The sequence below is a fragment of the Patella vulgata genome, chromosome 4 (assembly GCF_932274485.2).
Source record: "Patella vulgata chromosome 4, xgPatVulg1.2, whole genome shotgun sequence".
Classification (NCBI taxonomy): Eukaryota; Metazoa; Mollusca; class Gastropoda; family Patellidae; genus Patella; species Patella vulgata.
In genome coordinates, this window is record NC_065882.2 from 58,159,841 (window position 1) to 58,173,729 (window position 13,889).

The 13,889-nt window shown below is 33.6% G+C and overlaps 1 protein-coding gene across 4 annotated transcripts in view; it reads right to left on the reverse strand.

The window, feature by feature from the left end:
* Positions 1-5,198: 5,198 nt before the first annotated feature.
* Positions 5,199-13,889, reverse strand: part of LOC126817807 (uncharacterized) — a 38,202-nt gene continuing 29,511 nt past the window's right edge. For 3 of the 4 annotated variants that reach the window (XM_050544962.2, XM_050544960.2, XM_050544961.2), the window contains exons 12-16: positions 12,778-12,868; positions 11,556-11,610; positions 10,315-10,362; positions 9,375-9,500; positions 5,199-8,281 (exon numbers count right to left, since the gene is read on the reverse strand). In XM_050544962.2, coding sequence (XP_050400919.1) covers positions 8,111-8,281; positions 9,375-9,500; positions 10,315-10,362; positions 11,556-11,610; positions 12,778-12,868 — 491 coding nt within the window. In that variant the 3' untranslated portion in view covers positions 5,199-8,110. The remainder of the gene's footprint in view (positions 8,282-9,374; positions 9,501-10,314; positions 10,363-11,555; positions 11,611-12,777; positions 12,869-13,889) is intronic. The other variant, XM_056100728.1, reaches the window with a different exon arrangement.

Genomic DNA, 13,889 nt, shown 5'->3' on the forward strand with positions numbered 1-13,889 from the left:
CACGCCAAATCAATATGTATCCGATAACTCGCTGCGATATCACTTTGGTAGAAGCGAGCGTTAGATAATGCTTCTTTAATGGAGCTAAATCGCTATTCTTTGACAACTAGAAATGGACACAAATGGGTTGCAACGCATTTAATAATGTGATACGAATGTATATAAACTGATTTACATTCAATCGTTTCTGTTTTTACTGTAATTTCTAATCTTTATGTTAGGAAAAATATGCATCAAGTCCAAATTGAATTGCAGTCTTTGGCATCTGGTTATTCCAGTCTACACTGGTAGTATTCTCCTGTGGGATATGTTTAGTCTAGTTTATCAAGTCACTTCATTACAGATGGCACTCAAATTTTCATTTTGTCTTACATATTGGATATGAGAAGCATATTTTTTCATGGTAAGATAACAACATCAATTAACCAATAAGTCGCGTTTGTAATGTCAAAGACTGAATGATATTGAGTTAGCGATTTGTCTCCTTTAAGTTAGTATTCATAGAACTCACAAGGTTCTGGAACAATATGTCTTGGTGTAAGACTACTTTTCATAATTATCTTTTAATCTGGAATATTATGCCTTCAAACAATATTTTCAATAAAACACACTGCATCATTAAAACACTAAAATTTTCAATAAAACACACTGCATCATTAAAACACTAAAATTAAAAACTTGTGTAATAAAACCATATTTATTTTTGCACTAATTAAAAACAATTACATTGATAATTAAATTAGTTATAAGGCCACACAAAATAAATGTCTTGTTTCTCGGGCAACTGACAGCTGAAACTGTAGGGAGGGAGGGCGGTTTCTTTTTTTTTTTTTACTCATTGATGGTGCAAAATAAAATTTGGCTATTGCTGAAAATTGTTGGGGCGGGAGGGCGGTCTTTCTTTTTTCTTTTTTTTTTAAATGAGAAAGTCATTACTTGTTTACGTTTTTGCTTTCCGTTATATTCAACTTTATTGTACATACTTAAAACATAAACCCAAAATCAAGTCTACTAAAACACTGAGACTGAACACTGACTGAAAGGAAAATAATTTTCCATATTTAATTCACATAATTGAAATTGGTTTAAAATAAAATTCCATACGACTATGTAATAGCCCTCCATAAAGACAACAATATTTTTAAAAACTAAGCCTCTTTCACCAGGTGTATCAAAAATAATAATCATGGTAAACAGTATTTAAAACTAAATCTAGTATCGCCGGTTTATTTATAATTATTTACCGAATTCCAACCAATGCATGTCACACCGTGTCATCGGTATTGGAGATTGCCGGAAATACTGTTTCTTGGGATATTCGGTGTGTTTCTCAGGATATTCGGTGTTCTATCCGGTGTTTATATTGAATGACTATTTAAATCTAACTAACAACTGGTCAGTAAAACCATCAAATCGGTAATCCAATTATTATTTTCCGGATTATCGAAACTACCGTACTAATAATGACCCAGATTCTAAGGTATGCATAATGACGACTATCGTCATCGTATCGTATTCTTAGCTATAATTAATTAACCTGTTCTACGGTTCATTATTTTATCAATAGGATTTTCCAAACAAGGACCGACTGAAGCCGGCAATAATGAGCCGATTACGATCGAATGATTGAAATATTGTCGCCAATGACTTTTAACACGAATCAAATTCTAGTTTATCAGGGGAGGTAATTAATATCACGTGATACAAAATGGAGGTTCTTTCGATATCAATAAAAAAGGCAAATCTACCAAACTTCGCCATTGTTCGGATAAAAAAGACAGCATGTTCATCTGAATCAGTTTTAATACATTTGAATAGATATACATGTATGGCGGATGTAGGTACATGCGGGATATTTTTTTTACGACTTGCTTGTCGATGTGCGGGCGGGCGTTACATATTTATTTTTTTTCATCAAGACTAATAAATAGACTGCACGCGCAACCAATTTTGCGTGCGGGCGGTGCCCGAGAAACAAGTTATTTTATTTGTGTTGCCTAACAGATAATAAAAAGACTAACAAAACTAAGAGTCCGTTAATGTGACATATCAACATATAATATGTGGTTTAATTAAAGTGAGTGTTTTTAAAACATGGATGCAATGAAACATAATTATGTAAATTTAGCACACTTAGATGGCTCATCAATATTTGAACTGTTTTATTTACATTCAAGATTTTTGTGTTAAAAATAAAGTGTTAGTATTCAGTATCATAAGTTATATACATTTGCTGCAAGTGCTTTTTTTTCAAATTTATTATACTTTAAAAAGAAAGAGAGATTAAGAGCGTGTCCGCGAGAGCACCATGCAGGGGGTGATAACCCTTGGGTCAGGGATTTGGACCAAATTTTTTCTGTGAGATGGGTTAGTACCCAGATACATCCCCACAAAATATTAGATTGATTCAGTTGATACCGACCTGGAAAATTGGAAAAGTATTTTTTAATCGAAAAATAAGCCAAAAATAGGCAATTTTGGATCCAAATTTGAATGACCTGCTATTCGGAAAATAATTGATTTGGATAGACAAAATTTTGGGCATTAGTAGGACCACTCAGGTTCCTCCTTCACACTGAGTTTGAAGTTTCTACTGCTTATGCTACCTTGGTACTGGCCGGATACCCAACTCTCTCTGAAAATTGAAGTTAATGAAAACCAATGTTTAAGAGGCTATAGCTCGTTCTTTGCAGGGACTAGGACCAAAGTTGAATGTTACCCACAACTAGCAACCTTCCTACTAACAAAATAAAAATGACCGGAACAGTCATAATAAAAACAGGAGAAATATATTAAAAACACCAAAAATTAGGATAAAATGTCCCGTCTATCAATACCTCAGATGAATTATATGTATGGACATCTTTACAAATTTAATATATTCCATTTAGTCGTTAGCAAGGATGATTTACACATGAGAGGAACAAAGTAAAATGAGATTTAAAGTCCACTGGACACAAACTAGGTCATTTTGGGACTAGCATAATATGGATTGCATACTGTATCTATGGACATCATCACAAAGTTAATATATTCGTTATCAAGGGTGATTTTGACTTCAGAGAGAGAAATGGGGTTTAAGGTCCACTCAACACAAACTAGGTCATTTTCGGACTAACATATGGTACAATTTTACTTCAATAATACACTTGTGGGAAAAGAGAATATCCATGAGGTTGAACAAACAACACCACACCATGTCACCGGCATGCTGTCACACCACTTAACTCAATGACAGACCTTAGGATCTAAAGTCTATGTGTTAGACCAGGGACAAGTTTCATGAATGTCCAATGCAATTTAAACAGAACAAATCGTCTTCTATAAATATGATATAATGAAAGGTGAAATATGATACACGATTCAGTGTAAGCATATTTTAGCTCTTGGGTAAAAGAAGTGTTTCTGAGGGATGTACATGTTCGCTCTTGTAACAGGTTTTAAGGACGAGGGGATTGTAGATGATCCAGTGACAGTAAGTCGTAGTCACACAATCAGCAAGACGACCATACAACACCTTTTCTGCCAATGTTCCTTGTGCCAAATAGGTTATTTTGGTCAACCATATTTTAGGAATCAGACCAGCTTATTCCCATCTGTATTTAGGAGCCGATCATTGTATGGAAACATTTGGACGTTTTCATGGAGAGGCATTACAGATCGGGAGGCTATGATAATTCCATATTGAAATCCCTAAAGGAGAAGAGGTCAAAAACAGTACTACAAAATAAAACAGTACTCTGTGGTCCAAAAACCTTGAAGGAAGGTCAGAGAGCATTTACACTCGAACGTAGGAATCTAAGTAAGTGAGCACTTCTGCTCGAATGTAGGTATATGTAGGAGTTTGGCACATGCGGTCAACATTATCCTGGAGTGCCATAAATCCTGTTTTGATCTATGCCATGATTCAGAGATTTCAATACCAGACATTAAATGTCCCTACATGAACACTTCTGAATGTTTCTTCTTATGGTTCTTCTTTACATGAGCAGGTGTACAAATTAAAAGATATCAAGTTTATGAATACAGATCTTAATAACAGTGTTCTGATCCCTGCAAAATTACACACCACTTATGACCCTTCCCTATGGCTATCAAGCAAGCGTGAAAGTCAGATTTTCTCACAAAAATATTATGATTTTAAACAAAATGATCTATTTGACACGATTCACGTTGAAATTACGAAATATTACAAGTAATGGTGATGATCAGTAGTCATTTGAAGATAATCGTTGGTCATTGCTGAAAATGTGCTGCTTTGGTTAAATTGAGCTAATATAAAAGCTTGCTATGCCAGTCCTTACATTTATGCACTTCCGTGCTACTAACTACTGAATACAGGTGAGAATAATCGTTGCCTGATCCTGCAAAATTATACACCAGTTAAGCCCCTTTCCTACGATGACCGCGAACGTCCGATTTTGTCACAAAAACTTCATGATTTTTAACCAAGATAGTATATTTGGCACAAGGAACGTTCAAGTAACAAAAAATAGTACTAATGTTCATAATCAACGGTCATTTGAACTCTTGAAAATAGTATTCGGTCATTAGTGAAAAGATGAATTTCGTGGAAAATACCGTTTTTACACATTTTCAGAATATTACAGCACTCTAGTGGGTTGCGTTCCGGTCAGTTTTTTTCTTTTGACATTTACTTTGAGAAATGCCCTTCACAACCACACCAAGCAATTCTATGTCAGACCTGCAAAGAAGCAGCTACATGCGTTTTAGGATAGCATAGTTTTAAACATATGTAAATGACCACTTTATGATCACTCACAAAAAATTCCACACGATTCATTCATTCCCAAACGACTGCAGGATTTTAAGACGACTACTAGGCCTATCATACCTGACCAATATCAAAAATTTAGAGACACAACTTTTCGGGTAGGAGCGTTTTGAAATTAGGGTAACAAATTGGTCGAAATATGTCAACTTTTGCCCCAAAACAACAATTTCCAGTTATACCGGAAGTTGTCCGTTCAAAATTTTTTCACTCCATCATGTGACTTCTGTCGCCTAGGGGTCCCCATAGACCAAGTATGGTTGAAATTTCCTGACCCCCCGGGTTATCGTTTTTTTCAATTTCTGCATGGTGCTCTCGTGGACACGCTCTTAAAAATATTTATTCTAATATGACTTGTTTATATATGTAAGTATAAATATTATATACAAAATCACACATCTATGGGAAAACTTTGTGTGAAATTTATTTTCAGCATTTTTACAAATATATTAAATAACTGTATTGGCTGTTTACACTAAACAATAACAAGGAACTTTTGATAATTATTTACTAAATAAATGAATCATAATGATCATATAAAAAGAAATATAGCTAGAATGACTAGATCAGTCACAATGATGATCACTTTGTTTTGTTGATATGACAAAATTAATGTTGGAATTAATTTAACGTAATTCAAATGGAGTTTCAGTCTGCTTACCTACATACTTCTTATATTTATAGATAAAAATTTAATTTTGTTGCTATATATAAATCATAGATTGAGGTATGGAATGACATAATATGATCTGTGCTATACCGAGGAAGGGCCATCTTGTCCTAGAATGGTATCTGAATTCTAAACTCAAATACAATCTATTAAGGGATCTTTTACTGCCATGTTTCCTGGGATTTTGTTTCTTGGCCAATCAAAATGACTATTCACAAATTCCTGCCACTTTGGATCTTACCTCTGACTAGAGGGAGTATGCCAGAGAAAATGTCAGAAATGACAGCAAACAAGAACTAGCCTGGGGTGTTTAAATAAGTGGTACATGCCAAATTTAAGGTATTTTGACTAAGTAGAGAGAGACGACTCCTTGAATAATAAACATTAAAATTGAAATTAAAATAAAAAAAATAAAAAATATCCAAAACCTTATAAATAAAAACACACAAATTTTTTATTTTTGAGGTAGAATGTTCCAACTTGGGTGTCAGAGGTTATAAAAGTGATGAAATTCTGTGCACAGCCTGTCTCATTTCATCAATACCTTGATAATGAACAGTTTGTACTGAGATTGAGCATAGTAAGTAACTGACAAACCATATGATATGTCAAGACTTTAGACCACAATAAATTTGATTCTAATTCAGTGAGAGTGACGAAACTCCATGTATAATTACATTACATCAATACTGTGACCAAGTTCAATAAGCATTTTCTGCTTAGACTAATAAAGGCATTGGATTAGTTTTGACATATTTCAGAATATCAAGGTTCATAACTCCACAAGTCACATACCAAGTTTAATTAAAAGCATACGAAAAAGGAGCGGACTCCAGTGTGTTAACAAGTCATTAAGGTGATGCAAATTATACTAAGTTTCATTAAAACAGATGAACATGTACAATTGAGACCTCATGGTATTCACAAGCAATTGTTGATCAGCATATATATGTAATGACTATATAAATGAAATGGGGTTTAACGTCGTACTGTTCTGCTCCTAAACTGGGCTAATGAAGATGGGCATACGCCATACAGTGTGCTACGAGGGAAATTTTGCCCGGGCTACGGCCTACTCTTATATCGAATTCCAACTGCCAAGGGATCTTTTACGTGCACGCCAATGTGTACACGGGACCTCGGTTTTTTGTCCCATCCGAACGACTAGACAGCTGTCCTTGTCAGGTTCTCCATCCTGCATCACTGACAAGGGAGAACCATCAGTGGTTGTTGTTTGTATTTTAGAGGAGAGCCGAAAAAAGCTCCCCTTAATCAACAAATTGAAAAAATCGCTCCCCTAAAAAAGCTCTCCCAGTTTTGATAAGAAAAGTGATCTGATATCAAGGAGAGTGATTAGTTGTGTGTATGGGAAATGGTTCTGAAGATTAATAACTGCATGTTAGGGGTCATTCCTGGTTTCATAAATGAAAATACCCCCCCCAATGACTTTGTAAAGGAGAGCGATTTTTAGTTTTAAGGAGAGGGAGAAAAAGCTCTCCTTGGTCGTTATTCAGGTGAGCGGCAGGCGCTTGAGAGCCTTCGCTCGCCTTAAAAAAACAATGACTGAACCATGCCGGAAAATCTGGATGAACTTTCTCGGCCAATGCAGGGATTGAACACCTGACCTCCAGGCTAGCGAGCCAGCATCTTACCCACCGTGATCCCCTATAAAAATATGATCAATTATTATAATATAATATAACTATGTGCAATGTAGTAAAAATATGGTGGATCAGTAAAGTTCCTTTATAATACATTAACAATCTAACATATAATATGCAAGTAATGTCTTTAGACCAAGATAAAGTCAAATGATGAAACTGAATGAAATGTTGGTATAATTTTAATTAGTCTATGGGAATATATCCAACTAGTAAGACACCACAAATGATCCACATTAAAGTTTCAAGTCACAATTTATTCATTTGAAGAGACTTAAAAGGAGAGAATAGAAAAGGGTAGACAATCTCCTTTAAGTTGCCCTATTGAACTCAAATGAAATGTCATGATGATCAAATCATTAGCAATTTCATGCACATTTATTGACAATTAAAGTATAGCTGCTGGATTTATTACATGGTCTAGATATCAGTTTAATAAACTTATTTACAAGATTCACTCATTCACTTGTTCAAAATATTATCTTAGACCTTGTTTCTGCCTTGTGATGGGTGTCATATATGAGGCATGGTATGCCAACTCTATCTCAGGACACTTGACACCCCACCCCACTAGCTTGAGGATATTTTTTAAAGTAGGTTCACTTAGCTAATTGCTTTGATTTCACTTTCACTTGAATTGACAATTAGCTTTTTAAAGTATGTTTGCACTGTCTTTATAAAGTTGCATAGTTTTCCTGCACAATGTTCATAATTATTACTACTGATTGTTAAATCTTATATGGTTTGTTAATATTATTAAAATCAACTGTTTATCACATGGAGAAATAATACTGAATATTACAACAGCTTTCAAAACTTAAATACTTCTGGATTAGCTCTTGAATCAACAATAGAATCTTCACAAAGAGATTTATAATTTGGATTGCTGAAGAACACAAAAGAACTCAAAACCAGAGATTTCTTGATAATTTAAACAGTTCTGTGTACAATCACCAACATCTATGGCACTGACGAACTGTATATTTGTCATGAGAAACTCAAATTGTTATAACAATCACTGCTATAAGGCTCAGAATTTATGCTACCACTGCCAGAGCCTACTATGATCAAACACTGACCACTGCCTATTGATCCTGACGAGATGGGGCTGCTACATTGCTCTGTACTTCTACTTTCTCCAGTATTAGTAAAACCGCTCTAGAAAATAAAGACATACATTAAGAAGGCATTGATTTTATCACACACTATTTTGTACCAAATTACAATAGAATGATAAAAGGGCATTAATATTACCACACTCCCTTTTGTACCTAAATAGAGTGATATAGGGTGGTGTACCAGTCTTGTTCACTGGCACCAGAATTATACAGATACTAACCTGTTTTTCAAATAATGACAAACAGCTTTATGGATAACATTTCACTAGGTTTATTAACTGTAACGCTTCAATGAGGGTGCTATATTATATATTGCTTTGACTAAATGTTTATTCTTGGTTTAATTAGACACATATACAATAGTGCTGGCACGATATATCGTTGAATAGAGGTATCTGGGTTCATCTTCTCACCATTTGCGCATTGAATTGCGAGCCTCTGAATCGATTTTTTATGATTATTTTTTTTATTGTTTATTTGTCGCTATTGTAACTAACCTGTTACTCATAATTAAACACCTTTACATTGTTTTGGTCCTTATTTTGATCCATATAAAAATTGTGATATAAAACAGTTTTATTTCTTTGATATCCGCAGGACTAAAAATTCTCGCCATAAAAATAAAACTTATTAATTTATCCTGTTGTGATCTTGGTAAATATTGACCTGGATATGAATTGTATCGTAGAACCTGAATCGCAATACATATCATATCGTGACTGCAGTCGCAATACCCAGCACTAATATACAACCCAAATGTAACCTTATTACATGGAATCTCTGTTTCAAACTACATACCGCTATAAATATTCCATTATTACTCAATACAGCCATGACAAAAGGATGTCATGTGCAGTGAGCATTTTTGTTTGTTTTACTGTAGCATTTGATTTTTGGCACCCAACTTTGTGTATTGCACAGGACAGTCTGTGAAACCAGATGATATAGGTCTTCTTTGTTCATATCAATAACACTAGGGTGCTGATTGAACGTATAATATTTTTATTCTAAAATATTAATATTTTTAATAGTAGCAAATACGGAACAATGTGTCTTTATCAAAGATACATCCTACTTCCAAAGCAATATCTAGCTTAATGCACTCAAAATATTGGTAAACAACAATTTCTTACCGTTTCAGTAAGTGGCTTGGAATTTATGCTACCACTTGCTTCTGTATTTATGGGTATATCAGGACAAGTTTCTGCCATGTCTGTTGAATCTTTATCACTATTGTCTTCCACACTTGAAGTACTACTCTAGTAACAGAAAAAGAAAAGTATTAATAAATAGTGCATACAGTGACAGAATTAGTTGCAGGTGAGGTGCATATGTTGCATTCACTCGTAAACTATGTTTTAATTTGCTATGCATTCAAAAGAACAAATATCAGCTGGATTTGGATATAATAAGTCTTTAATACTCTCACAGAAGACTACCAGCAGTGAGTATCATTCAAATTTAAAGTAGCTTAGTCTCTAACTCAATATCATCCTAAGTCATACACGTTGAAAATACAAATTATTTGTCAATTCAAAATCAACATTGATGTTGTGAATTTACCAGGAAAAGACAGGCTTCTGATATCCAATATTTAAGACAAAATAAGTATTTTACCATTGGTACACGAATTGTGTACCATAGTGCGTTTGAGCGTCATTTGCAACAAGTGACCAGAAAGAACGAAGCTAGACATATTCAACTGGAGAGCCTGCTCAATAGACTGGAATAACCAGATGCTAGAAATTGCTATCGGGTTGAGACACAGCCCGTATTTCGCTGGACATAACTGATTTGAAATTAAGAGTCAAAACGGAGACAATTGAATGTAAATCAGTTTATATACAATCAGATTATATTATTATATGCGTTGCGACCCATTTGGGTCAATTTCTAGGTCACAAATATTAGCGATTTAGCTCCTTTAATTTGATTGGATCAATCCTGATATTACCATTGTCAAGTTACATTAATATACCATAATAAAAGATTTTATCTTAAAACTTATTCCTCTCACAGATGATGTTCACAACCAATATGTGGTATACATGTTAGTGTTTAAAATGTTCTTACCAACGTTCTTCTTTGAACTTGTTCATATTGTGCATGTATAGCATATTCCTGTAAATATTGAGACCAACAATAAGTACAAGATCGTAAATTACAGAATGACAGGTAATCTAGATGAATGGTTAAATACACACAATCTGATATTTTCCACTTACCGGTATTGTATTTTCAATAAAAAGTAGAAAATGTATATAAATATTTTCATATATAGAGGATATTTGTCGTTTTAGAGTGAATAACATATTTTATTTCATCGAGAAGCAAGAAAACTTATATTTTCACGAATGCGTTGCATGAGTGAAAATATAAACGTTTTCTTGCTTAGAGATGAAATAAAATATGTTATTCACGACAAAACGACAAATGTTCTATTTATTTTATGATTTTACAATCATTTTAGGTAAAAACAACATGGACTGCTTTGTCCACTTCTAGCCAGTGGAATAACACTTTTATTTCACTGATGAAACGCGGTATTCCACTACTGATCATAAAATAAATGAGGTTATTGTTATACATTGGTCACCACTCCCTAGACAACTACTCATCTCACCAAAACAATCTTATTAATTAAATGGGTCTCTAAAACGACTGACATACAAAATAATTTACATTTACGAAATCTGAAAGAAAACCTCTGTATTAATAGTCAATCATATTCAATAAAAAAAACCCTGCCAAATTATTGTTTAGAAGTGTGACCCTTGAAAAATGGATTCATACTGCAATTAGCGACCAATGATTATTTTGTTCTAAAACATAATGGCAACAGTCACACAAAGACTAATTTGGGATGTTAGCTTATCTCTATGAAAGCAACTATATAATATCCTATGTAAGGGGAGAGAACTGTTATTAAATAATATGGCTGAAGAGTGAAATCATTGCCATGGAGTAATGTAATATTGACTGTCATTGGATTATTATGAAAAAAACGTCTGTGATATTACAGCTTTCACAGAATCAGTAGTGTAACTATTTAATGCAAAGAAACCTTTTCCAGACATATAGAATAAACTTAAAATGATCATAAGTTTCAGTCTATGTCGTGTAACAACATTTCATAGATTTAAAGAAACATACCAAGTGTCATTAGACTGAGCACGTGGATTAACTGATCGACAGACAGGGTTGATAACAATATACATCCACATTAAATTTAGGCATGTAAAAATAACATGGTCACAATACAGAAATATACTTCAAGTACTAGTGAATATTAACCAGGCAACATATCTACTTACCATGTCAGGAAATTTGACTTTTGCCATGTAGTTGTTATTCCTCCATTTATTACATCTAAAAATATGATATGATATATAAATATATATATACACAAAAATATAAAAGTTTTTGAAAAAAGAACTATATTATTTGTCGATTACTAGCACTTTCGCTTATTTTACTCTTCAGGTAAATAACCCATGATTCTTCAATTTTATTCACGAAATTCAAATTCAAAAATCACATAAACACTCAACAAGTCTAATTACAGTTTCAGTGTTGTTTTTCTTACTGTTTGCAGTGCTAGATTACAACAATTTGTAATACGGGTCTGCATGGTTATGAACAAGCGATTGCCATGCAAGATATGCCTACCTTTTGCAAGAGATGGATGAGAACAAGCTAATAAAGTGATTTTTCGTACAATCAGGGGGGATAATCTAGGATATTACGGCCTGACATGCATCAGTATCGAAAGGAACCAATATCTTTGGGATATAGACATTCATTTTAAATTTCATCAAAATTGGATAAGAATTGTAAATTCTAGAGGGTCCACAACCTTGGTATGACATGCTCATTATACTTTTTGCGTAAAGGTGAGCTTTGTTTTGTCAGACAGTCTCGTTTCAATTTTCAAGAAATTCGAACTTAATCCTAAGTATCTTTTTTAAAAATCAAATAAAAATTGTAAACTTAAGCTAAAAATGTTATTTTTCATACAATCAGAAGCCATAATCCAGGAAGTTATGGTCTGATATGCACCAATATGGAAAGAAACCAAGATTTTGGGGTAATAAACATGAATTTAAATTTCATCAAAATTGGATAAAAATTGTGGACTCAAAAGTGTCCACAATTTAAAAACATGATTTTCGTACAATCAAGGGCCATAATCCGTAAACAGTGTGGAGTGTCCACAAACAAAATGTGAACGGACAGATGGGAGCAACAAAAATATACATCGACATGAAAATGTGGGCGTATAAAAAACGAAAGTACCCTATAATAAGAAATTTACAAAATTACTGTAAAACAAAAATAAGAAAATCACAAAATTACTGTAAAACAAAAGATTAATGTGATTTTCTGGGCATGTTGAACTACTCTGAATATTATTTTATAATGTCACAGAAAAGAAACACTTTCTGAATTTCATGTGAATGGTGATGCATCATATTCAATGTATTAATTCATTTCTCATTAATTTCTTGTTTCTTAGTACATAATACATGTACATACTTATATAATGTAAAGACAAAAAACCCAAATAAAACTGCAGCAATTGGTATGATGATCCAATATAAATGTTCCTCTATTTTGTAAACCATACCTGAAAACAAATATAAATAGAATTGGTTTAATAAGGAAGTACTAGCATCAAGAAATTGTATATTTCAAATTTCATATCATGTTCGAAATAGATTGGGAGATAACTGAAGTTGTTGTGGACAACAACCAACACAATGGGTAATGGAAGTATATGACCTCTTTTCAATGTAGGCGGCTCATACTAGTAATTATTACTTCAAACTTACAAAAAGATAGGTTGCCAGACATATGCCCACAGCAGCTATGTCCTCCAAGCAGTCATCAAGGGATTTCACATATTTTTTTTTTGACGGTAATGAAAAAAATTACAACACACTAAAATCTGATCAACGACTAATTAAGTAATTATCAAAAATCATTAGAATTTATATGGCTTCTAGTTCTGTCCATGCTAATGTTTAGTGTACAATATTTGTGACCCACCGCATGTTATTGAGTCGGAATGCGGCAAAATTAATTTTGCACAAGAGACAAAATAAGCGAAAATATTGATTTTGATCGAAATTGAGATTTTCACAAAAATGAGTCTATAAATATACTATCTATCGACTCAAAAGATCAAAATAGCAATAAAACATTTTAAAACGCCTTTATTTGGACGTTTTGTAAGAGTACCGTATTCTTAAATCTGTCTTTTTCTGAATATTCTCAGCGGAATTAGATATTTTTCTCTGCTCGCAGCGGGGCGACCTGTCAATCCTCTTGCAAAATGCTTGGCATCGTTGTAAAGTGGAGAATCTCTAGTTTATAAATAAGACCAAAGTATTCCCGATGAATTCATTTTGAAGAAATACAAAAGGGTTTTAAAACTCCTAAAAATGTAAACATACTCCGCTTGTTGCTATGCTTCCAACATGACTCGTTTGCTGATTGGCCCAGACGACGCCTGCAAAGCATTGTGGTTCCGTGGCCGATCGAGGCTCAAGCAGACGATAGAAATTAGATTTGGGCAATGCTATGGTGTATCTACATGCGATTCACTCTGAGAAGTGGCAGAAAACAACTGTTGTTGTTGTTTATTA